At 38.4% G+C, this 26,261-nt stretch overlaps 1 protein-coding gene across 1 annotated transcript in view; it reads right to left on the reverse strand.

The window, feature by feature from the left end:
* Positions 1-3,607: 3,607 nt before the first annotated feature.
* hrm (solute carrier family 16 member hermes) overlaps positions 3,608-26,261 on the reverse strand; it is a 114,275-nt gene continuing 91,621 nt past the window's right edge. The window contains exons 3-6 of the mRNA XM_075295585.1: positions 8,807-9,040; positions 8,280-8,406; positions 8,044-8,223; positions 3,608-5,565 (exon numbers count right to left, since the gene is read on the reverse strand). Coding sequence (XP_075151700.1) covers positions 4,215-5,565; positions 8,044-8,223; positions 8,280-8,406; positions 8,807-9,040 — 1,892 coding nt within the window. The 3' untranslated portion in view covers positions 3,608-4,214. The remainder of the gene's footprint in view (positions 5,566-8,043; positions 8,224-8,279; positions 8,407-8,806; positions 9,041-26,261) is intronic.

The raw sequence follows: 26,261 nt of genomic DNA on the forward strand, positions 1-26,261 counted from the left end.
TCGAACCTTTTCCAAGGTAACGGCATCAAAAGGAGGTAATCCCTCACGAAAGAGATTCAAGGAACGCAGAAATGCTTTGTTTATCCTAAAGAAATTAGGATCAGTCGACCTAAGCACGTTGTCGGCTAAACAAAGCGATTCCTTAAAATGGGCTCAAGGAATTCTTGAGGCTGGAAAAAGGGAACGATCACCGGATGAGCTGCCATCCTCCAAAAGGGATCAACGATCGTTTGCCTCAGTTGCTAAAGACAGCCTTGTGATGGCTATCATTAATAAAGGAGCATTGGACGGTATGGTTCCAAAGCAAAAATGGGGGGAAATTGAGAATGCTTTGTCTGGCGTCTACTCACAGGTGCTGGAAAAGTTTCCCGGCCCAGATCCTCGACACCAAGAGGCTGGTTGGTATCAAGGACGATTTAAGCTAGTCGCATTTGAGGACCAGAGGTCTATAGAATGTTTTAAAGCTGCTCTGATACTAATTGGTGAAGTTTGGGAAGGAGCTGCTCTAGAGTTAGTCGAGAAGAAAGACATACCGGCTAGACCAAGAGCACATGCGTGGATACCTGCAAACCCTCCTGACCCTGAATCTATTTTAAATAGACTGAAACAATGCAATCCAGATCTTCCAACAGCTGATTGGAAGGTTGGCCGTTTGGATGAAGTGGATGGGCCAAGACGGCATGCAGTGTTTATATTGAACACTCAGTCTTTGCCTCATCTAGCAAAGTCTCAGGGCCGTGTATGTTATGTCTTTCATTATATCCAAATGAAGGTGTATAAAAACGATCAGCTAAAGGATTCAGAAATGGACAAGCCTCTGTCTGAATCAGAAGTAAGCGGATTCTCTTGCGAAGTCGAGGGAGATACCAAAGTTGAAGACATGGATAGATACCGTATGCGTGAGGAGGCTTCTACTGCCTCAGAACTCACCAAAGTTGAACCTATGGTTATTGCGAGAGTCACCGATATCTCTGAAGAGGACATTCTTGATGACCCGATTGAAGCGGCTGATGTGACGGTTGTTGAAAATCTCGATGGTCCTACGGATCCTCCAGATAAATCTTCATCATTGTAAGGCTGCATGTGCTGCCTTAAAAGTTCTCCTGATGAAAGGGGACATAGACATAGTTCTTATTCAAGAACCATATGTTTATAGAAACAAAATATGTGAATTAAGTACTCCGGGGTTCAAACTATTGCAGTATACTGGTAATGATGTAATTCGAGCCTGTATAATTGCTAAAAACGAGCTTAACTTGTTTCTGCTTCCTTCAATGTGCAATGCAGACACTGTCGTTGCCAATTTAGAAATAGCCAAATGCAAATATTGGGTATCTTCGGTCTATATGGGACATGACAGGGAGATGCCTCCATGTGCCGTTAAGACCTTAGTTGAGGAGTCACTGAAAACAAAGACGAAACTCATTATGAGATGCGATGCGAATGCGCATCATAGTATATGGGGAAGTAGTGATACTAATGCAAGGGGAGAGTCGCTAATAGAGTTTATTTTGCGTACTAATCTGGTAGTTTGCAACAAGGGAGATGCCCCAACCTTTGTCACTAAAAACAGGCAAGAGGTTTTGGACATCACCTTGGCCTCGCAAGAACTGAATGAAATGATATCTGAGTGGCATGTTTTAAGTGAACACAGCTTCTCAGATCATCGCTACATCAGTTTCAAATTTGATGTTCATACCACCAAGACCATATTTCCGCCAAATGTTAGGAAAGCTGACTGGAATAGGTATAGGGAATCGTTCAATATGATGATACCGGAAATACCAGAGACAAATATGAGCACTGTGCAAGTTATCGAACACGCAGTGGAGAGGATTACTAAGGCCTTCAACATTTCACTGAAAGCTGCATGCCCTAAAGGGAAGCTAAGGGGGAAGAATCGACCAACATGGTGGTCTACGGAGTTAGGTAATATGAGGAAATCGTGCAGGAAGCTCTTTAACAAAGCAAAGTCCACCAGAGCTCCTGTGGATTGGGACGCTTACAAGAAGAATCTGAGAGGATACAAGCGAGAACTGGCATTAATATATACTCAGACAGTCAACCTGCAATAAAATCCTTGGACTCTGTGTTCCTCAACTCGACAACGGCCATCGACTGCCGCAAATCTCTCAATGAGATGGCTGAGCAGCACAATATTCACCTAATATGGGTGCCTGGCCACAGCAACATACCGGGGAACTGCGAAGCAGATGAGCTAGCAAGGCTAGGAACTACCTTACATATTCCAGGGGAACTAGAATCTGTTGGTGTGCCTCTGGCTACCTGCAAGCTCTTACTGCGTGAGAAGGCTGTCATGATGGCAAATGTTCGATGGGAGAATTGTAAGGGTTGTAACGACACCAAGCAAATATGGCCCCATTTAAACTTAAACCGCACACTAGATATGCTAGTGTTCTCGAGACGCCAGATATCACTCCTGGTATCTGCTATAACGGATCGCTGCCTGATAGGCGATTTTGCAAAAACTATTGGTGCGAAGTATAATGACTATTGTATGAGCTGTCATGATGCGGAGGAAAAGGAATCAATAAAACACCTCTTGTGTGAGTGTCCTGCATTTTGTGTAAGTCGTAAGCAAATTTTAGGGGCATATAGCTTCAGATTACTAGCGGACCTGGAAAACGTTAACTTAAGCAGTCTGCTAATGTTTTTGGAACAATCTGGTTGGTTCAACAGAAGAAAATAATCGAGAAGGTTCAACGGTTAAAACTAGAAGTGCCCATATGTAATAGGTACTTTTAGTTAATGTGGTATCACAATGGACTGAATAGTCTAAGTGAGCCTGAATCTTAATCGGGCTGCCACTTTAACCTAACCTAACCATCGTAGACCTGGATATGAAGCATCGTGAACCTGGTGCGATATTGAAATACCGGTAAACGTGGGCTATAATGAGAATATACCTATTAGACGTTTGACAACGATTCAGCAAGAGTTAATATCACCGAACGCAGGAGCGATAATATGGGTTTCCATGATAGCAAATGCGGTGGTAAAAACAAATGAAGAGGGACTTATACCAGTTCGAGACCCGGCAGCTATTAGACGACAAGTTAATATTCGACAAGGGGCTGTTGTTCTTGTAACAGTTTGTGATTTCATCCATTTTTATGTTATGAGCTTGGAACTATGCCACTAAGGTGTCCAGAGTGATCTGGTGGTGAATCGGGTAGGTTTAGCTGTGCTAGAGAAAAAAAAAAATGACGCGTGTCATGTGCCCGTTGGTTGCAGATGGGACACACGTCAGCTACGCTGCTATCAATTACTGATAGATAGAAATGGAGGCGGCTGCACATGCCTAATCTTAGTTGGGTCAAAACTACCCTAGTCTTGCGTGGGAGGTTTCTTCCTCCGGTGCTATGTGCGGTGGTCGGACTCCGAGAACAGGATTAATCTTGTAGCTTCTCACCGCTTCAGCTACAGTATCCTCATGAATCCTGTTCAGACCTGCCTGGTATGCTGCCTGATCTAGAGGTTCTCTTTTGGAACTATGTTAAGCCAACCTGAAGTCCTATGAAGGCTTAACTTAAGCAATTGTTCATTTGGAGTTCAAAACCAAATTAAGTAGAAAAAGACACAAACATTATTTCAAAAAATTTATTATTTCTAGTTTTACAAAAAAAAAAAAATACAAAACTTATAAATTCGGTTACGAAAATGTATTTAAAGATAGGTATATTTTTTAGTCTACCAAACGTATAATGTTAACAATGCAATTGTACCTTCATTTGTGGTATACTTTGCTGGAAGCGTCATATCTATGGTACTATGTTTGCATTATATAGCGAAAATGTAAATTAATCGAAGTGAACGTATTTATCAAATGTACTAAACTAAATGGAAATGTGTACACACAATATTTATTGAGTTCTTTAGAATGCGAATAGTAGCTTTTAATTTTCCCATATTTTTTCATTTAGAAAGCGAACATAGTACCTATTTTCAACTTATTTTATTACATTTTTTCTATTGTGAATTTGGTATAAGACGGCGGCCAGGAGCTAGCAAAACATTTTGCTACGGCATTTATTCGCACCAATATTACAAATTAGATGATAAATTCAGACAAAAGAAGTATGAGTGAATTGTCATACTACAGAAAGTGTGTGTAGTTGTGATAGAAATTCGTATTTGTTAATATACGAAACTTATTTTGGGGGTTGACATAAGTACATTCCATTCGCAATATATCAAATATTGTTTTCTTCAATTCTGTCTTTACTTTTCTGGTTATTTTGTTTGTTTATAAACGGCATTAACATCCAAAGACTTGCGCCAGCAATTAATATAAGTCCTAACGTGTGGAATAGTGGGTTATATATTCTAACTGACTCAAACCAAAGGCCACATATGGGAGGACCGATTAATTGCAATATTCCGTTGACAAAAAGGCTTATTCCATACGAAGATGTCAAACGTTCACATCCCAACATGTCTGCCATTATAACAGCAGTGATTCCAACATAAACACCAGAAGCCAAGCCAAATACAGCGCACCAAAAACTCACCATTCCGTAACTTGTAGAAAATGGGAGAATCGCAAGACTAATACCCGAAATCGCTAAACCACCTATAAAGTACCAGGTTTTCGGTATAAATCCCATATCTGATAGAGCAGATCCTCCTATACGTCCAATTAGATCTGTTGTTGAAACAATTGATATGAGGTAAGCCGCCAGAGATTTGTTAAATCCAAGTGCTACGCCGTACGCTGGTAAAAGTATTATAAAATTCGTATATCCAATTGCATTAGTAGAATTGGAAATTAATATCACTAAGTACGTGGGGTCCGTAAGTAAGCTTAAATCAAAAAATTTTGTTCGTTTACAACTGTCTTCATCTTCTTCCATATTTCCATCCAATATGCGGTCAGCATTAGCAGCTGTGTTTGTTGGTGCTCCACTTGCAACGGATCGTAAAGATAGATGTGATGAAAATTCTTTTGGTTGAAATGAAAGAGTGCTGCCATGGTAGGGAGTACTGACATATTGGAAACTACTTGTAGATGGTGATAAACGAGATAAACGGTTTCTAGAATTGTTTCTCAAGGCATTTAATCGTTCAAGTTTATTACTTGAGCAACCACCCTCTGGAACGGCGTACAGTGAAGACTGTGAGTTGAGTTGCCCGGGTGTTGTAAATGTTTGATTTCGTTGTGGTAGACGAACAGGCGTGCTGACTTTACGAATTCGTGAAGAAGACGAGGGATGAAACTCGTCCTGATTTCTCCCTATGCTTTGAACAACGGTAGCAGAAGCACTTCTTATGAATTGAGGATCATCAACATCCAAACCATAGTTTTGCAAGTCGCATGGTGGTGATTGATAAGACATTAGAGTTTTACTGCCCCCGTGTTTTCCATCTTCGTTCGATTCATCCACCGATTCAAACTTAAGCACTATGCCGATGTCTTCTTCTTCAATGTCATCGAGTATTTTCTTCATTTTTGGGACACGTACTAAGTGTCGCTCGACGGGTTCATAAAAAATTGCGGCGACAAACACATTTAGTGTTATACCTCCCATGATCAAAACAGCTCCTCTAGAAAAAAAAAAACAATATATATAAATACCCACAAAAAGTTACTTATTATATCATTCGATTAAGACTTAGCATTAGAAGAATAAAGAAAGACATATTTTAGCATATTGGGTCGAAAATCTTTGTAGTTCTCCTTTTTTGTTATCGAATACATCGTTGTCGTACGCATTATGCTTTGTTTTTATTATACCCTTCACCACCACTGTGGTATAGGGTATTAGAAGTTAGTGTGTTTTCAATTCAAACATTTATTTAATCAATTAAGCCCTCTTGGACCATACATCGTTTATTATACCGATCATCTTACAATTAAATTCTGAGTCGATTTAGCGATGTCTGTCTGTTCATGTATTTTTGTGTGCAAAGTACAACTCGCATTTTAGATTCGATTGTACTCAAATTTGGCATAGGGTCTTATTTCGCTTCAAAGGTGATCCCTTTTGATTTTCAATATGAATTTAATTGGGCCCAGACGCCAGATTTTTGCCTTTATTTCTTAAAATTTTGCACAAATAGTATAACTGATAATATTGTCAAGTGTGTCAAATGTCAGTTCACATTTAGATATAGCTCCCATATATATCATTCGCCCAATTTAGATTCATAGGGCCAAGTTTCGTTCCGATTTACTTGATATTTTGCCCAGAGAGAATTAATATTTTTGTAATATGTGCCAAATTTAGTTCAAATTGGTTAAGATTTGGATACAGCTCCCATATATGTACGCCTGATTTGTGGAAAATTTCATATTTTACACCCATCTTCAACGAGATTTTACTCCAATTGACTTGACTTTCTATCTAAGTGTGTCGAATTTGATCTAAAGTGGATCAGATTTAGATATTTTTCCGATTTAGGCGTCAGCGATCATTTCCCCAGACTTTCCACAGAATCGGATAAGATTTAGATAAGTTTCGGACTTTCGTAGATTGCGCTTGATGTGGCCAAATATTGTCACAAACCCCACAATTGACTACCTAGCTTGGCGAGATATATCCTATATCATTGTAAAATAGCCATTGCTACGTAGCAAAAATTGTAAAAATTCTCAAATGTACGTACACCTCTTATACAAATGTATCGCCCAATAGATCATAAATCCACTTTTGTACAATTGCATGAAAGTGGATCTTGCTTTATGTTTCTCATATAGTTTACTAACATTGTTTTTCGTCCTAGGGTGTAAGTCTATATAGATTTTATGTCTATTTTTTAGAAGTATTAAATCGGTTCATATTCAAATATTTGTATATGGGAATAGATACCTTTTTGTAGCTCCAACAAATTTGAACGATTTAAGATGCCATCAAAAATTTTGGTGTACATAGTTGTGAAGGGTATAATGTCGGCCCCGCCCGACTTTAGTTACTTGTATTTTAGATGGAATCGTTTTATTGTTATATGCAGGGAGTTGGTTTTTTTGCGAGTAAACATATAACACTCGCGTAGTTAGTTATTTGGAAAAAATACAAATAATTTAGAAAAATTGTGTGTTTCATTTGTATAAAAGTTATTTCTCATTTTTAGTTCATGTCTTTAAAGTAAGCAAGAACTAGTTCAGATACTGAACATTTCCTACATTGTACAAAATTTAACGAATACCAATTAATTTTTATAAACTAAGATAAAGTGATACCGGCTATAGACATTTTACTTTTTCTGAAGGAAGAAACCGTAACTTATTCAATTTCCAATTTAGTTTATTTTTTTAGAAATTTATGTAATATTTCAAAATACTGTAAAATGCAAATTGTATTAATAAAATAATACTCATACTCAAACGGTACTAACGGGACACCTTCACACAACGTCAGGACGAACCCTAGAGAGGGGGGAGGTGCTGTATACGATATATATTGAGTAAATGTCAATATCTATTATCATGTAACATATTCTTATGTGAGATAACAAACAGTTGTATTATTCATTGGACACTGCTATAATACGCCTTTTTAATTGAATCCATTTTTATAAATATTATATTTGTCGCTGTTTACATTGCTGTGTACCGCTCAATATAATAATAGGGTCAATGCCCAATTACATATTCGGTTATGTTCTTGATTTCCCTTCAAATAGATTTCACCTTCCGCTTTGATTTGATTATAGCTACTACACACTGAAAAATGCGCTTCCTCAAAATTTTGCAGCATTGTCGTTTCGAACATACATAAAATCAGCTGCTTTTAAGTAACCCTAATATTTTTTAGCAACAAGTGAAAGGGAAATCTTTGTCAATTTGTTGTATATTTTGCAATCTTGTTTTAGAGGGATTTCATGCTAGTTTATCATTTACTTCGGTCTCAAATTCTTTTTTTTTTTGGAAATACGAAAAATTCCACTAAAAAATTCAGTAGCTTGCAGAACAACCCGACGTCTTTCATGTGAAACCAAGAACATAACCGATTATTTGTTGACCTTACTCATATAATCACTACATCTAGAAACTCAGAACAATAATAGTTTCGGAATAAATACCTGTAGCTGTATGTAACAAGCAACCATCTCAGCACTGGGGGTAATATAATCGATCCAAGGGCGCTACCCGATATACAAAGTCCATTGGCAAGGCCACGATACTTCACGAAATAAGATGTAACTATATACACGGTGGGTGGAAAAGACAAACCAGCACCAATTCCTACTAGAAGGCCATAGCTAAATATGAACTTTGATTGAATGAAATTTCATAAAAATGTATGTATTATACTAACCTTAAATACAAATAAGTAACTGACGACGCCCAATAAGACAATATCATTCCAAGTGCTGCAGATGCTCCACCTAATACTGTCACAGTTCTATACGAATACTTTACAGAAAGAATACTAGAAACCGGACCTAAATGATATATACATATATATATTACGTAGTAAACAATCAAACTGTTTTACTCAAAGACAATAAACTTGGGGAAGACAGGAAATTGGCTTGCGTCATACCAAATGTTGCATTTACTATGTTAGTTCCATACATGTTTTTTATTTGATTTTCGTTTTTATTTTTTAAATGAAAAACTTTATTTTCTTAATGAAACAATGTTCAATTTTAGCAACAATAAAAAAAATTAAATTTTCCCCTTTGTGGAAATTTATTTCGTGCGCTTAATTTCTTTTTATTTGCATTTTAATGCTATGTCAATTCTTTGGTTCGAGTATGAAATTAACACGGTAAATGGTTTGATTTTCTCAGTAGCCAATTTCCTATCTTCCTAGAGTTTATTGTCTTTGGTTTTACTCACCCAGAGAACTGTATAGAAAATAACAAAGAGCTGGAATCCACGCAGCTGTCGCAGGTGACGCTTCAAAGGCTTCCAAAAATTCAACGAACAGCACTCCGAAACTCTTAATAGTTCCTGGTATTAATATATTGACCATCATCGAACCTGCTAATACTAGCCATCCCCATCCTCCATCGGGCGGAACCAAGTCGTATTCTATAAAATCTTCCTTTGTTTTTGTGCATATTAGAGCAGCTAAAAATAACGAATAGGTTAGGTTAGGTTAGGTGGCAGCCTGATGTATCAGGCTCACTTAGACTATTCAGTCCATTGTGATACCACATTGGTGAACTTCTCTCTTATCACTGAGTGCTGCCCGATTCCATGTTAAGCTCAATGACAAGGGACCTCCTTTTTATAGCCGAGTCCGAACGGCGTTCCACATTGCAGTGAAACCACTTAGGATAACGAAATAACGAATATCGACAATATTATACATTTGGGCAATCTAAATTGGGCAACAAGCACACACAGAACTCATTAATCACTAGCTTACACGTCAACAGTATCAACAAGTTAAGAAAGTATAAAGTCGGGTGCACCCGACTATATTATAACCTGCACCACTTAGTAGATCTACATTTTCGATGCCATACACAGATAAAAAAAAATCACCAAAATATTCCCAATTAAAAAGTTGATTGAAGTGGAAAACTTTTTCAATTAAAAAATTAATTGATACTATTAATCTTTTAATCAAACTAAAAACATTAAGTCAATGATTGAAATATTTTAAATTTTCAATTAAAAAATTAATTGATACAATTAACTTTTTTATCAAACTCAGAAGAATAAGACATTTAAAAAATTATGGATATATTTTTTAAATTCTTAATTAAAATTTTTTTGAAACTATAAATTTTTGAATGAAACTAAAAAGGATAAAAAATAGTTATAGAAAGTGATTGAAATATAGTATAGCGATTACAAATAGTTTCATTTTTAATTAAAAAATTAATTGAATTTTGCAATAAACATCAATTAAAAAGTTAATTGAATCAATTAAAAAAATAATTGAAATTTTTAATCAAGTATTTTTTTGATTCTCAAATAAAACTGTGTGTTGATGAACGGATTAATAATTTCATTTATTTTATTTCAAATTGATTTTCATGTACTATAGATGCATTAGATTTTACCTTTTTGACCTATATTGTACTACCCTTTATAACTACTATAAAGGGTAGTACAATATAAAACTGTGTGTTGATGAACGGATTAATAATTTCATTTATTTTATTTCAAATTGATTTTCATGTACTATAGATGCATTAGATTTTACCTTTTTGACCTATATTGTACTACCCTTTATAACTACTACTTTGTTATACAACGCTGTAATTATCTCTTTTACTTGTTGTATCCTTATTATCATCATCAGTTTTTTAGAGTCACTTGTTCGGTCAACATCATATTGTATCGTCGTGTTAAATTTAACTTAATACAATAAACTTGTTTCCTAAGTTTAACTAGCTCTATCGTTTTATTGAAATACGGCTTAGCATTCTAGAGATATATCGGAATCGACTGAATAATGTGATCTATCGTATTAATGATCAAAATGGTCATTCGAACCGGATATTTTAGTTGACTTTTTCGTCGAATTATTGTGAAAATGTGCTGTCGTGTACATATGTAAAGAAATCGCTTTACATAAATTGAATGTTCGGATTCGATGAACTTTAATACAGTCCATTTAATATAAAAAGTGAAAATAAAAATTAACAATTTCGTGTCGATATGTATTGCAAACATACATAGCGTTAATTGTGAAATACATTTTCGTGTGCATATACACAGTTTTAGCAATTTTGACATTCGTACGTTGGTTCGAACGTAACGGTACTTTTTTTGGATTGCTTGTGTGCAGAAGCTTCGAGAAATTTATTTTTTGGTATTCATCGAGAATACATACATACACACAGTTGAAAAATCGCGGTTTGTTGTTGTATGCACTTTGTTTTGGTTGTTGTGTGCGTGGTCGGTGTTGAGCCATTCTACGTTGTTTCACTGGAAACAAATCGTACTTTTATTATTGTTGTGCGCGTACAAGAACTGGAAGAGACTGGAAACCTGGAAACTCTTTTTATGTTGCTTTGCCTATCGTTTTGCTGTTACCACACCATACACCGAGGAAAAAATTACCATTGCACTACATTATATATTTTGCTGTTGTTACTGTGAGTACATCTTTCTCTTTTTTATTATTTGTTGACCATGGCGGAACAAATGTTGGCAATTACTAAATCTTGTTCGATTCTCAAAAATTCTATTCTTCGAGCTGAGATATTTACTCAGAATCCTCCAGAAGACTTGGCTCTTCATAAAATTGAGACTCGTATTTGTAGATTAAATTACGTTTGGACGAAATATGAGGAAGGAGTAACAAGATTAATGTCATTTGCCAATGTTGAGGGTTTTGTGGATCCAGAACAAGAATTTAGTCTACTTGAGGACTACGAGTGGTGGATACACACAAACGGAAAAATCGAGTCCAACTCCTCAATGTCAAGAGAAACGCAGTGATTTACCAAGAATTAAAATCGAACCTTTTTGTGGAAATTATGACGCTTGGCCTGTTTTCAAGGATTTGTTTGTTAGTGCGGTCGATTCAAAACCTGATTTGTCCAATATACAGAAGTATTACTATTTATAAATTTGGGCAATGACCAAGAGTTAGGCCCAATTAGTCGACCTGTAGACGGGTCGACAGGTGGCGACAATTTGACAAGTCGAACCTTTTCCAAGGTAACGGCATCAAAAGGAGGTAATCCCTCACGAAAGAGATTCAAGGAACGCAGAAATGCTTTGTTTATCCTAAAGAAATTAGGATCAGTCGGCCCAAGCACGTTGTCGACTAAACAAAGCGATTCCTTAAAATGGGCTCAAGGAATTCTTGAGGCTGGGAAAAGGGAACGATCACCGGATGAGCTGCCATCCTCCAAAAGGGATCAACGATCGTTTGCCTCAGTTGCTAAAGACAGCCTTGTGATGGCTATCATAAATAAAGGAGCATTGGACGGTATGGTTCCAAAGCAAAAATGGGGGGAAATTGAGAATGCTTTGTCTGGCGTCTACTCACAGGTGCTGGAAAAGTTTCCCGGCCCAGATCCTCGACACCAAGAGGCTGGTTGGTATCAAGGACGATTTAAGCTAGTCGCATTTGAGGACCAGAGGTCTATAGAATGTTTTAAAGCTGCTCTGATACTAATTGGTGAAGTTTGGGAAGGAGCTGCTCTAGAGTTAGTCGAGAAGAAAGACATACCGGCTAGACCAAGAGCACATGCGTGGATACCTGCAAACCCTCCTGACCCTGAATCTATTTTAAATAGACTGAAACAATGCAATCCAGATCTTCCAACAGCTGATTGGAAGGTTGGCCGTTTGGATGAAGTGGATGGGCCAAGACGGCATGCAGTGTTTATATTGAACACTCAGTCTTTGCCACATCTAGCAAAGTCTCAGGGCCGTGTATGTTATGGCTTTCATTATATCCAAATGAAGGTGTATAAAAACGATCAGCTAAAGGATTCAGAAATGGACAAGCCTCTGTCTGAATCAGAAGTAAGCGGATCCTCTTGCGAAGTCGAGGGAGATACCAAAGTTGAAGACATGGATAGATACCGTATGCGTGAGGAGGCTTCTACTGCCTCAGAACTCACCAAAGTTGAACCTATGGTTATTGCGAGAGTCACCGATATCTCTGAAGAGGACATTCTTGATGACTCGATTGAAGCGGCTGATGTGACGGTTGTTGAAAATCTCGATGGTCCTACGGATCCTCCAGATAAATCTTCATCATTATAAGGCTGCATGTGCTGCCTTAAAAGTTCTCCTGATGAAAGGGGACATAGACATAGTTCTTATTCAAGAACCATATGTTTATAGAAACAAAATATGTGAATTAAGTACTCCGGGGTTCAAACTATTGCAGTATACTGGTAATGATGTAATTCGAGCTTGTATAATTGCTAAAAACGAGCTTAACTTGTTTCTGCTTCCTTCAATGTGCAATGCAGACACTGTCGTTGCCAATTTAGAAATAGCCAACTGCAATAGAGTTTATTTTGCGTACTAATCTGGTAGTTTGCAACAAGGGAGATGCCCCAACCTTTGTCACTAAAAACAGGTAAGAGGTTTTGGACATCACCTTGGCCTCGCAAGAACTGAATGAAATGATATCTGAGTGGCATGTTTTAAGTGAACACAGTTTCTCAGATCATCGCTACATCAGTTTCAAATTTGATGTTCATACCACCAAGACCATATTTCCGCCAAATGTTAGGAAAGCTGACTGGAATAGGTATAGGGAATCGTTCAATGTGATGATACCGGAAATACCAGAGACAAATATGAGCACTGTGCAAGTTATCGAACATGCAGTGGAGAGGATTACTAAGGCCTTCAACATTTCACTGAAAGCTGCATGCCCTAAAGGGAAGCCAAGGGGGGAAAATCGACCACAATGGTGGTCTACGGAGTTAGGTAATATGAGGAAATCGTGCAGGAAGCTCTTTAACAAAGCAAAGTCCACCAGAGCTCCTGTGGATTGGGACGCTTACAAGAAGAATCTGAGAGGATACAAGCGAGAACTGAGAAAGGCTCAGCATAACTCTTGGAATGATTACTGCAGCAGCATTGAGAATATGTCCGAGGCTTCCAGACTACGGAAGGTGCTAGCATCCACGAGCTCCGCTCCAGGTTTCATTAAAACATCGGAGGGCAATTGGACAACGTCCAGTGAGGAGACGCTGGAGGTACTATTGGACACACATTTTCCCGGAAATCAGACGGTTGAACCATGCACTGGCGGTGCCACAGTGGCTCAGCGGTCGTTTCCTATCGAGGAAATTGTATCAGAATCTAGAATAAAATGGGCGTTAAATAGCTTTGGATCATTCAAATCCCCCGGACCTGATGGAATTACTCCGGCGGAGTTGAGAGCGGTGGCTGACAGAATTATCCCCTGGTTGTCGGCGATATATATAGGATGTATCAACTTAGCATATATTCCACGAAAGTGGAGAGAATCAAAAGTCGTTTTCATACCTAAAGCTCACTCGAATGCGAAGGATTTCCGACCAATCAGCTTATCATCATTCCTACTTAAGACTCTGGAGAGGATGATAGATATTTATCTTAGAACTAGCGTCGATTCAAGTTTGCTCTCGAAACGACAACATGCATACTCGAAAGGCAGGTCTACTGAGACCGCATTACATGAACTAGTCAGCTTTATTGAAAGCTCACTATCTGTCAAAGAATACACAATCGTGGCATTTCTAGACATCGAAGGGGCGTTCAATAACGTCCATCCGAGCTCGATATTAAATGGACTGACAACTCTGAATGTTGATCCTGGTATACTTAGGCTGTTAGACGAACTTCTAAGGAAGAGACGCATTTCAGCCACACTAGGACAAGCAAACATACAAAGGTATGTGAACAGAGGCACTCCTTAAGGAGGAGTTCTATCACCTCTTCTTTGGAATGTTGCTATAAACGACCTTCTGGTTTCCCTAGAAAAAGAAAGGATACAAGTGGTGGCATACGCAGATGATGTGGCACTAGCAGTCAGGGGAAAATTCCCATCAACAGTTCGAGATATTAAATGGGCGAAAGATAATGGTCTTGGGGTAAATCCTGCAAAGACAGAAATAGTCATGTACTGCAAAAATCGCAAAACTCCCACGCTTAGGCCCATTTCCTCAGGGGGTATTGAAATTCCCTTTAGGTTAAAGGTTAAAGTGGCAGCCCGATTAAGATTCAGGCTCACTTAGACTATTCAGTCCATTGTGATATTCCCTTTAGGGAGTGTGCAAAATACCTTGGCGTTATTTTGGACAGGAAGCTGAACTTTAAGCTTAATATTGAAGAAAGGGCGAGGAAAGCAACGGTAGCATTATACGTGCAAAAAGGCAATAGGGAAAAAGTGGGGACTAAAACCAAAAATTGTACATTGGCTATACACGGCAGTGGTTAGACCTATAATGCTGTATGGTGTTGAAGTCTGGTGGCCGGCACTTCACCAGCCGACAAGTTTGGACAAAGTTCAGCGTATGGCGTGCTTGTGTATCTCAGGTGCATTCAGCAAGACAGGAACAAACTCCCTTAATGTCATACTGCATCTATTGCCCTTAGACATTTTGGCCAAACAGTCAGCTGCAACAACCGCTGTGCGGTTGCGCGAGCTATCGCTGTGGTCGGAAAAAGGTTACGGTCACAGTTCGGTCCTCAAAATAATGCCAGATGTGCCTAACGTAGTGGATTACACTTTGGCGAGTCCACTTTTCGACAAAAAGTTTGAGACACTAATTCCCAACAGTGAGGCGTGGTGTACACGGACCCCGGGGAATAAAAGATATATAGATTTCTACACTGATGGCTCCAAATTGGATGGCCAAGTGGGTTTCGGAGTATATTCTAAAGATCTGGAACTTCGAATAGCGAAAAGATTACCTGATCACTGTAGTATTTTTCAGGCTGAAATATTAGCAATAACAGAAGTGGTGAATTGGCTGAGAAGTAATGCTCCAAGCAATATTGGCATTAATATATACTCAGACAGTCAACCTGCAATAAAATCCTTGGACTCTGTGTTCCTCAACTAGAAAACGGCCATCGACTGCCGCAAATCTCTCAATGAGATGGCTGAGCAGCACAATATTCACCTAATATGGGTGCCTGGCCACAGGAACATACCGGGGAACTGCGAAGCAGATGAGCTAGCAAGGCTAGGAACTACCTTACATATTCCAGGGGAACTAGAATCTGTTGGTGTGCCTCTGGCTACCTGCAAGCTCTTACTGCGTGAGAAGGCTGTCATGATGGCAAATGTTCGATGGGAGAATTGTAAGGGTTGTAACGACACCAAGCAAATATGGCCCAATTTAAACTTAAACCGCACACTAGATATGCTAGTGTTCTCGAGACACCAGATATCACTCCTGATATCTGCTATAACGGGTCGCTGCCTGATAGGCGATTTTGCAAAAACTATTGGTGCGAAGTATAATGACTATTGTATGAGCTGTCATGATGCGGAGGAAAAGGAATCAATAATACACCTCTTGTGTGAGTGTCCTGCATTTTGTGTAAGGCGTAAGCAAATTTTAGGGGCATATAGCTTCAGATTACTAGCGGACCTGGAAAACGTTAACTTAAGCAGTTTGCTAATGTTTTTGGTACAATCTGGTTGGTTCGACAGAAGAAAATAATCGAGAAGGTTCAACGGTTAAAACTAGAAGTGCCCATATGTAATAGGTACTTTTAGTTAATGTGGTATCACAATGGCTTGAATAGTCTAAGTGAGCCTGAATCTTAATCGGGCTGCCACTTTAACCTAACCTAACCATTACTATTTAAATTCCTTGTTGAGGAATGATGCCGCTAAAGCTATAAGGCACATACAGATTTCTGAAACTTCATATCAGTCAACTTGGGACAGACTAAAGGAACGCTACGACAGGCCACGTCATATTGTAAATTCCTACATCGAGACGTATATGACATTAAAGTCGATAAAGGATGAAGACGCTGTTGGTTTACGTAAAATATCTTACATTGCTAACGAGGTTGTTAGAGGACTGGAGGCAATTGAAAATTCTGAACGTGACCCCTGGTTGATATACATATTGAACAGCAAATTAGATTCCGATTGTCGCAAAAAATGGGTCGAACACAGCCGAGATTCGAAAAAACCGACGATTGTAGAATTTTTAAAATTTTTGGATCAGCGTTGCGAAGAGCTTGAGTTAGGTAGAAAAGTTATTAGCAAGTCAGCTGCTAAACAACATACAACGTCAATGGTTTCCATCGATAATTCTAAACTTTGTATCAAATGCAATTCTAGCGAGCATGCCCTTTATAAATGTTCACAATTTTTATCGCAATCTACTGCTCAACGCAGATCATTTGTAAAAGAGAAGCGCCTATGATTCAACTGTCTTGGAAGAGGTCATAGTGCAAGCGGATGCAAATCGTTTCGTCGTTGTAGAGATTGTGGTCACAAACATCATTCTTTGGTTCATTTTTTACCACCTTTATCTTCTGAATCAACAAGTACCTCACCTTTGGATTCGACAGCTAATGATTTGGTTAATTCCAATCCTGTTTCTTTAAATACTATTGCTGAATCGTATACTTCGAACGCAAACAATTCGAACCATTGCAATATTTTACCCACAGCTATAGTAAATGTTCTTGACACCGCATCGGAGTTGTCTTATATAACTGAGAGTTTCATGAAACGGCTGGGAGTATCTCGCCAGCATTCAAATATCGCTCTATCGGGAATCTCTTCAGTTAAAGCCGAGTCTACAAACGGACATGGGTTTGTACATATTCAGTCAAGAGTTACAAATAGATCTATCGACGTTCAAGTTCATGTGTTGGGTAAAATAACATCATTGTTGCCCAGAACCTTATTGGATCCATCGATTCTTGAGAAGTTTGAAAATGTCGTCCTAGCAGACCCTACATTTAACACGCCTTCGGGTATAGATATTCCGCTTGGTTCTGGCTACGTTTGGGATGTTTTCACTATGAACAAGATTCGTGATAACCAAGGAAACGTCCTTGCCGTTTCATCTATTTTTGGTTGTGTCGTAATATCTGCTTTATTGAATGTGGATACCAAATACACATCATCTATGCTTACGACATTGGACATTGACAGATCTTTACGAACTTTTTGGGAAATAGAAGATTCCAATTTTGAAATAAAACCTGATCAAGAATCTGTCATTGTTGAAACTCATTTTCAAAATACTCATCAACGCCATTGCAATGGCAAATATATTGTGGAGCTTCCATTTGTTGAAGAAAATCCTACCTTTGCGAATACCTATGACCAAGCATTACTTCGGTTTCATGGTACAGAGAAACGTCTTTCCAAAAATCCTATTTTGAAACAACAGTATATTGAATTTATGAGGGAGTACCACAGCTTGGGTCATATGCGTGAAGTTGAGCAATCTAAAATAGATGTGCAGGATGAGAGACTTTTCTATTTGCATCATCGCCCCATCATTGGAAAGAAATTACGGGTTGTATTTGATGGTTCATTTGAGGATGCTCGGGGAGTTTCTCTCGACAGTAAATTATACATTGGAGAGCCTATACATAGAAATTTATTTGCTGTTTGTCTACGCTTCCGACTTTTCGAATATGTTTTTTCGGCAGATACAATAAAAATGTTTCGACAAATTTGGATAGCAGAACACCATAGAAATTACCAACGAATATTGTGGCGTGAAGAACCTGACCAACCTATTAAACATTTCCAACTTTGTACGGTTACATATGTCAGTTCGTGTCCTTGAGCAGCTAGCTAAGGATTACCAAAAATCTCATCCAATTGCGTCTCAGATTTTATTGAACGATTTTTATGTCGATGACGTTGTAACGGGTGCATCAACAGAACTTGGACTTGAGAGGAAGCGAAATGAGCTTGTGGAATTGTTGTCATGAACGGACCTAGAATTAAGTAAATGGGTGTCAAATTCTCGCAATTTTACAAATCACCAAGATGAATTGAATTTTTTGGATCATGATGTTGGAATTTCGTCAAAGGTTTTAGGCATCCATTGGAACCCGTATGATGACGTAATAAGCTATAGGGTGAAGAAAAGTGAATCCCTAACAGCAACAAAGCGAAGGATTTTATCTGATGTTTCGCGAATTTTTGATCCTCTAGGACTTGTATCACCTGTCGTCGTGAAATTCAAGATTATTTTCCAGCAGTTGTGGCTAATAAATGTTGGTTGGGACGATCCATTGGCTGAGGACATCGCTCGAATGTGGGTGAAATATAGAGATGACCTATGCACTCTTAATGATCTGCAATTGGAGAGGTATGTCCCGAACACTGATGAAATTCATCTTATGGGATTTTGCGATGCATCAATAAGGGAATATTCAGCTGTCGTTTATTGCCGATCTATAAATGAAGACAGACACATTACGGTCAAAAATCATTGCTTCGAAAACCCGCGTTGCGCCGCTGAAGCAGATATCGCTGCCACGATTGGAATTGTTCGGAGCGCTGCTCCTCACACGCCTGATGAAAACTATTTCGGAACCTTTGTCACCTAGAAGAATAAAATACTCTGCATGGTGCGACTCATCCATCGTTTTATCGTGGTTGTCAATGGAACCAATTCGATTGAAAACATTTGTTGCTAATCGCACTTCAGAGATTTTGAATACGTTACCTCGAAATATTTGGAGACATGTTGGTTCACGTGAAAACCCAGCCGATTGCGCCTCACGGGGTTTGCTGGCTGTGCAGCTTCTTGATTTTGAGTTATGGTGGAAGGGGCCTAGCTGGTTATATGATCCACGTATGTTTGAACAACAAGATCTGTCTTTGAATTTTTCTTACCACGATCCAGAATTTCAAAGCGAAATTAAAAATTGTTCTGTCGCCTTGATGAGAAGCGCTAAGTCTGTTGCCCATCCATTACAAGGACTTATTGAGAAAATATCTTCATGGAGCAAACTAATTCGCATAGTTGCATATATACTTCGATTTATTAAAATTTTGAGGTATAAAAACAAGATTATTTGACATTTGAAGAAATTAATTCTGCACGAATTGTTTGCCTTAGTATTGCTCAGATCAGTTTCGAGGACGAGAGGAATTGCCTACGCCAGCATAAACCATTACGAAAAGATTCAAAAATTTTGAAGCTGTCACCATTCATGGATGATAACGATTTACTTGGAGTTGGAGGACGCATCAGCAATTCCGATCTATCTGAAGGAATCCAGCATCCTATAATATTGCCTAAGGATAGCCGAGTCACAAATTTTATCTTGCTTGAAGAGCATGCTTGTAATCTTCATCCAGGTGTTTCATCGCTTTTTGTTATAAAGGGTGGTTAAATTGTAAGGGCCTTTGTTGAATTTGAACCACACCTAAACGCCAAGTTTTTTTTCCGAATTTTATTTGACATTTCTCTATTTCAGACTTACTCAATTTGAACCATACACACAAACAAATTTTTTTCTGATTCAATCACGAAATTAATTGATCCAATTAATTTTTTAATTGAAATGTCTTCAATCACGAAAATGATAGTTTTAATTGGGCATAGAAAAAATTCTTGATTAAAAAATTAATTGATTTCATTACCAAATTTCAATTAATTTTTTAATTGATTCAATTAAAAATTTAATTGATATTGATTGCAAAACTCAATTAATTTAGTAATTAAAAACAGGTAACCATTTTCAATTACATTCTGAATTGGCTTAGAAATTTTATTTGGATTAACAATTGATTGTTTGAAAAAAATTTAATTAAAAATTTAAAAAAAATGTTCATCACTTTTTTAATTGACTTAGTTTTCCGAATTTGATTAAAAGTTAATTGTATCAATTAACTTTTTAATTAAAAATTTTAAAATTTTCAATCATTGGCTTAATTAACTTAATGTTTCTATCTTGATTAAAAAGTTAATTGTACCAATTAATTTATTAATTGAACAAAATTTCAACTTCAATTAACTTTTTAATTGGAAATATTTTGGTGATATTTTTTTCTGTGTAGAGAGATACACAATCCAACAACGTGTTAAATGGTTCCAAGAAATGGCAACAGTGGATGATCAATTTTTGAAGAAAATCATCTTCAGTGATGAGACACATTTTCACCTTAGTGGATTCGTCAATAAACAGAATTGCCGCATTTGGGCGAATGAGAATCCAAGAGTGTCGAAAACCCAATACACCCACAAAGAGTGACTGTTTGGTGTGGTTTATGGGCTGGCGGCATCATCGGGCCGTGTTTTTTTCCAAAATGAGGCCGGTCAGGCAGTTACTGTGAATGGTGTTCGCTATCGTGAGATGATAACGAACTTTTTATGGGCCGAATTGGAAGATATGGATGTGGACGATATGTGGTTTCAGCAGGACGGTGCCACTTGCCACACAGGTAACGAAACATTGGCTCTTTTGCGCAACAAATTCAATGGCCGTGTTATCTCACGTAATGGCGATGTCAATTGGCCGCCAAGATCATGTGATTTGACACCGTTGGACTTTTTTCTTTGGGGTTATTTGAAAGAAAATGTGTACGTCGATAAGCCAGCAACAGTTCAAGAGCTAAAGGATGAGATAATTCGACACATTAACGGCATAGAACCTCTATTATGCCTCAGCGTCATCGAAAATTTGGACCATCGGATGAAGGTGTGCCACCGAGGTCGCGGCGCCCATTTGGCCGATATTTTGTTCCATACATAATTGAGTAATACCAATATATCATAATAAAATAAAATTACAATAATTTCCTAAATAGTTTGTGCCACAAGTAATTCTCCTGGAGGAACTCCAGAAGTCGTCGCCAACGGTTTTTTATTGGTTGCTGTTGCAATATTGTCGGCCAGAATGGCAGAATCAGTAGTCGTACTGATGGTATGTTCATCGGCAAGGGGTGCGATGCTAGAATTAATCTCCCGTTCCTCATCCAACATGGGGACGTCTTCCTCAGACTCTGGAAGGGTAGCAGCCATCTTTGCTATGTTTTCTATCTATGAAAATATAGAAAGATTTCGGAACGGAAAACCAAATTAACAAAATGGTCAGGGTGACCAGAAACCGTAGGTCGCCTTACAATTTGTAGCCTGATCTAAAGCGATTCTAACGCGGCCATCAAACCAAAGATTTTTCACGTAGGCAAAAAACTAGGGAGGACGCTAGCATAACGCGACAAATAAACCTGTTTTAAATCCGTAAGAGGCAAGGACGTAATCCATTTTAACAATCGACGACCGTTAGTACCCGGGAGAATATCGCGAAGACGAAATTATTTCCACGTGTGGGGAGTAATAGTTCTCGTCGAGAATGTCGTGGACAAATCAAAAGTAGCATGTAAAGTAACCGCTTTCGTAGAAAAGCAGGCAGTTTTGTAAATATAACGGCGGGTTATCATCAAGGCGTGACCTATAAAGCATTTCACATAATCTCATTATTAAAACCAGTAGTGGTAAAATAGCGTCGCGTTCTATGTGAGAAGACAGCGCAGGATCGACAGAATTGTGGTGTATATTGCCCCTTGACCCAGACATATTATTCAAATTATGGTACCCCGTCAATACGTCGTCAACGTACATGCACTACCGTAAGACTTACACATAAAGAGGAAACCCATTCTCCGTGCCGTCAGCCAAATGCAAAAGTTGTCCAAGTCACTGTCTGTAACTAAAAGTTCTGGATAATATTTTGCAGAGAATATCTTAATTGTATTCAATGCAGAAATGTCTAGGACGGCTCAACATATATATGGCGATACATCTGTGTGATGTCGCAATTGTACACGAATTTGTACAACCTCCACCTCAAAACGAGGAGAAACAAGTCTGGTTGTTGAGTCGGACCGAAGTGTAAAAATGTCTTTCGAGGCAGTGAAACCACTCAGAGTTATATTGTCTTTGTGTCGGCGTTTGTCACATGAGATGAGGCAGATAACAAACCTTTGTATTTGTAGGCGTAACCTAATCCAGCCTCAGTCATCATAAAACGTCTTACAGTCTGTTTCTGTATGTCGAACGAGCTTAATCGATCGACTGAAATTGACACAAAACTGAATTTATAACCAGAAATCAGCTGTTTCTATGCATTCCAGTCGATCGATAGAGCTCGATCGACATACAGAAACAGGCTGTTAATGTGTGGTTTTCACAAGAGGAGTGCCTCATTTCGAAGAAATTGTCTCAGGCAACCCGTCCTTGATTTCCGATCCATCAGAAGACCGTGTTTTGCCTAGTAGCGATCCCAATGCAATAAAATTTTCGGATAAAGATTCGCGCCCAACAGAAGGTCAACAGGATGACAAACAAATAAATTGGGGTCAGCCAAACGGAGATTTGGCATACTAGACACAATGTCACGATCTAGAGAAAAAGATGGCAGGTTGCCGGAAATGTTCGGAAGAACATACGCTGTGGTCTCCAGTAGGAGCGACGCATCTAGTGGGGAACCAATGCAAATTGAACTAAGTTCTCTCGACGTGATCGAAACACTTTGATTCACACCAGAAATTGTAGCCGAAGTCGAAGACCTACTCAGTCCAAGTCGGTTCCGCAATTCTTCCGTAATGAAGGATGATTACGAAGCGGGATCTATTAAGGCCCTAGCAGGATACGTGATACCCTGGTGAACTATATTCACCATTGCAGTTCCTAATAATACATACGTACGTGAAGTATGGAATAGACGGGTCCCTGAAACAATGCCAGTCGACGTAGAAGGCTGATCAGCATCCATTGATGCTACTTCGGTATTTCGCGCAACCGGTGCGGAAACGACAGGAGTAGTCCTAGGACTAGTTGATGTTTCCTTGTGTAAAAGAGTGTGGTGCCTTCTACCACATTTACCGCAATCATATGCACTGGGGCAATTATTCGCAACATGTCTGCGTGACAGACAATTCATGCAGCACTGATGGCGCTTAATAATATTAATCCTAGAACACGTTCTGAGGTGATGCTGTCGCTGGCAGAGAACTCATAATCTGTCAGGAGAGGATTGCGAGGAACGAGGCGTACTTGTTGGGGAACGAGGTGCTTTCGCATTTGCGAACTCTTTTGATGGCCGGAGGCCTGGCGTCAATATCGCGGATATCGCGCAAACATGTCAATATCTGGATTCTTTCCGTGTGAAAGAAATCCAAATCTGACCGAGAGGACAACGCAGACTTGTCCTTAATAACAGGTTGGCTGATAAGCCCCCGGTCTAACAAAGAAAAACACATTTTTTTTGTCAAAATTCGTTTTTAAAATTCAACATAGTTCCCTTCAAGAGCGATACAACGATTATAACGACCTTCCAATTTTTTGATACCATTTTGGTAGTACTCCTTCGGTTTTGCCTCAAAATATGCCTCAGTTTCGGCGATCACCTCTTCATTGCAGCCAAATTTTTTCCCTGCGAGCATTCTTTTGAGGTCTGAGAGCAAGAAAAAATCGCTGGGGGCCAGATCTGGAGAATACGGTGGGTGGAGAAGCAATTCGAAGCCCAATTCATGAATTTTTACCATCGTTCTCAATGACTTGTGGTACGGTGCGTTGTCTTGGTGGAACAACACTTTTTTCTTCTTCATATGGGACCGTTTTGCCGCGATTTCGACCTTCAAACGCTCCAATAACGCCATATAATAGCCACTGTTGACGGTTTTTCCCTTCTCAAGATAATCGATAAAAATTATTCCATGCGCATCCAAAAAACAGAGGCCATTACTTTGCCAGCGGACTTTTGAGTCTTTCCACGCTTCGGAGACGGTTCACCGGTCGCTGTCCACTCAGCCGACTGTCGATTGGACTCAGGAGTGTAGTGATGGAGCCATGTTTCATCCATTGTCACATATCGACGAAAAAACTCGAATGTATTACGAGTTAACAGCTGCAAACACCGCTTAGAATCATCAACACGTTGTTATTTTTGGTCAAATGTGAGCTCGCGCGGCACCCATTTTGCACAGAGCTTCCGCATATCCAAACACGTTCCTTTGATATCTTTAAGGCCTCTGCTATCTCGATCAAATTCATTTTACGGTCATTCAAAATCATTTTGTGGATTTTTTTGATGTTTTCGTCGGTAACCATCGTTGTCCGATCGGACCAAAATTCGTCCAAAAGATATCTAATATTTTAATTTGGTCCGATGGTCGGGCCAAACGACCTATTTTGGTCCATTTTCATAAATTTGGTCAAATTTATAAATTTGTTGAAGTATTTAAATTTTTTATTTTATATTTTTTATAAGCTATATAAGAATATGGACCGCATGAAGTAATGGGTGCAAAGCAACACTACAGAAAAATTCTCCCAAGAAGTAAAATCGGGGGATTGTTTTTCATGGGGCAATGCCAATATAAACCAAATGCGTGACTGTTGTTGTCTTTAACTACCTCCGATTTTGGGAAAAATGTTGTCCAAAATAAAATTTTCGTTGTGGCAACACTGATCGTGATACTATACGTGATTTACTTCTCTCTTATAAATGAATGCTTCTATGGGTAGCTCAATGACAAGTTAACTCCTATTTATAGCCAAGTTCAAACGACGTTCCACATTGCGGTGAGGTACTTAGAGAAGCTTTGAAACACTCAGCGTCCACCGCTGAAACACATTTCGCCGTTTGATCGAAACAGGGGTTGAATCCAGGAGGGCCACTGCACAACGGTGGCTCCCACGTAAGGCGCACGATGATAAATTGCCATTTATAAAAATTGCTTCAAATTGAAGTACTTCGCACGCATGCAATGCGACTAAAGTCGTACAACGGTAACATTGCTCATGGCTGTTTGTTGAATAAAAACCGAAGTTTAGTGAAAAGTAAGTAAGTTTGCTAAAAAACGTATTTCTACTTCCTTAAAAATTATATTTTCCATCTCTGTGAAAAATAGAAAGGACGGAAACTAGTCTTGGGCAAAATCGTTCACAGTAGTGATTCGGACTCATCGTTCCTTTTGTACAAAGGAACCAGTTCCTTCAAATCGTTCCATCGTTCTTTTTCGTTCCTGCTTTTTATATTTGTCATCTACCAAAGACAGACATTGTTTGTTTACTTTGTGCAACGAAGATACAAAAAATATAGAAAATTAGAATCAAAAAATATGGAAAATTAAGTGAAATTACTTCAAATAGTTTATAGTAACATAGTAACGAAAAATAATGAATGGAATGGAAAATTTAAGGTAGTAACTAAACTCAGAAAGCCAAACTCTTTGGATGGATCTTAGGACTTAGTAATACTATACTCTGTGCAAAATTATTCATTGCAAGATATTTTTGTGTTTGTGAAGAACCTGAGATGGAACTAATGATTCTATTAAATAACAGCATAACAATCAATGATTTAATATAAATGCGCGCCAAAATGAATGAATTGGCAAATAGCTCAAACAAAAGTCAAAAATTCAAACTGCGATCCGCGGAACTATGGAGCGTAAATTGAAAATAAAACTAAATGACAAAATGAACGATGAGAACGAAAGAGATGGAACTAGTGACAATGACAATGAAAAAGACAGGATGGTGATTGACCTTCACGGATATCGTGGAGGCCCTTACCACTATATCTTGCCCAATCTGATGACACAATCGTCCTCGATTGCCAATTCTCTAAAAGTATCTGTAGGCACTTTGTATAATAAAAATACTTTAAATATTATTTTTGGAAAAACAAGCCAAGGAAATTATTTTACAATTTATTGAAAAAAAAAGAAAATGTCATTCTGTTACTAACAACTACATAAATCGGAAGTTTTAATAAAAAGGAAAAAAAAGAAGAATAATCCTTATAGTATCCAATCTAAATATTCATAATCTTCATACTCTTCAATTTATTTCCTTATGCTAGTAACCTCCTCTAAAAACGCATAATCTGTTTCTGTTTCCTTGTCTATTGT

The sequence above is a fragment of the Haematobia irritans genome, chromosome 2, assembly GCF_050003625.1.
Source record: "Haematobia irritans isolate KBUSLIRL chromosome 2, ASM5000362v1, whole genome shotgun sequence".
In the NCBI taxonomy this organism is placed as follows: Eukaryota; Metazoa; Arthropoda; class Insecta; order Diptera; family Muscidae; genus Haematobia; species Haematobia irritans.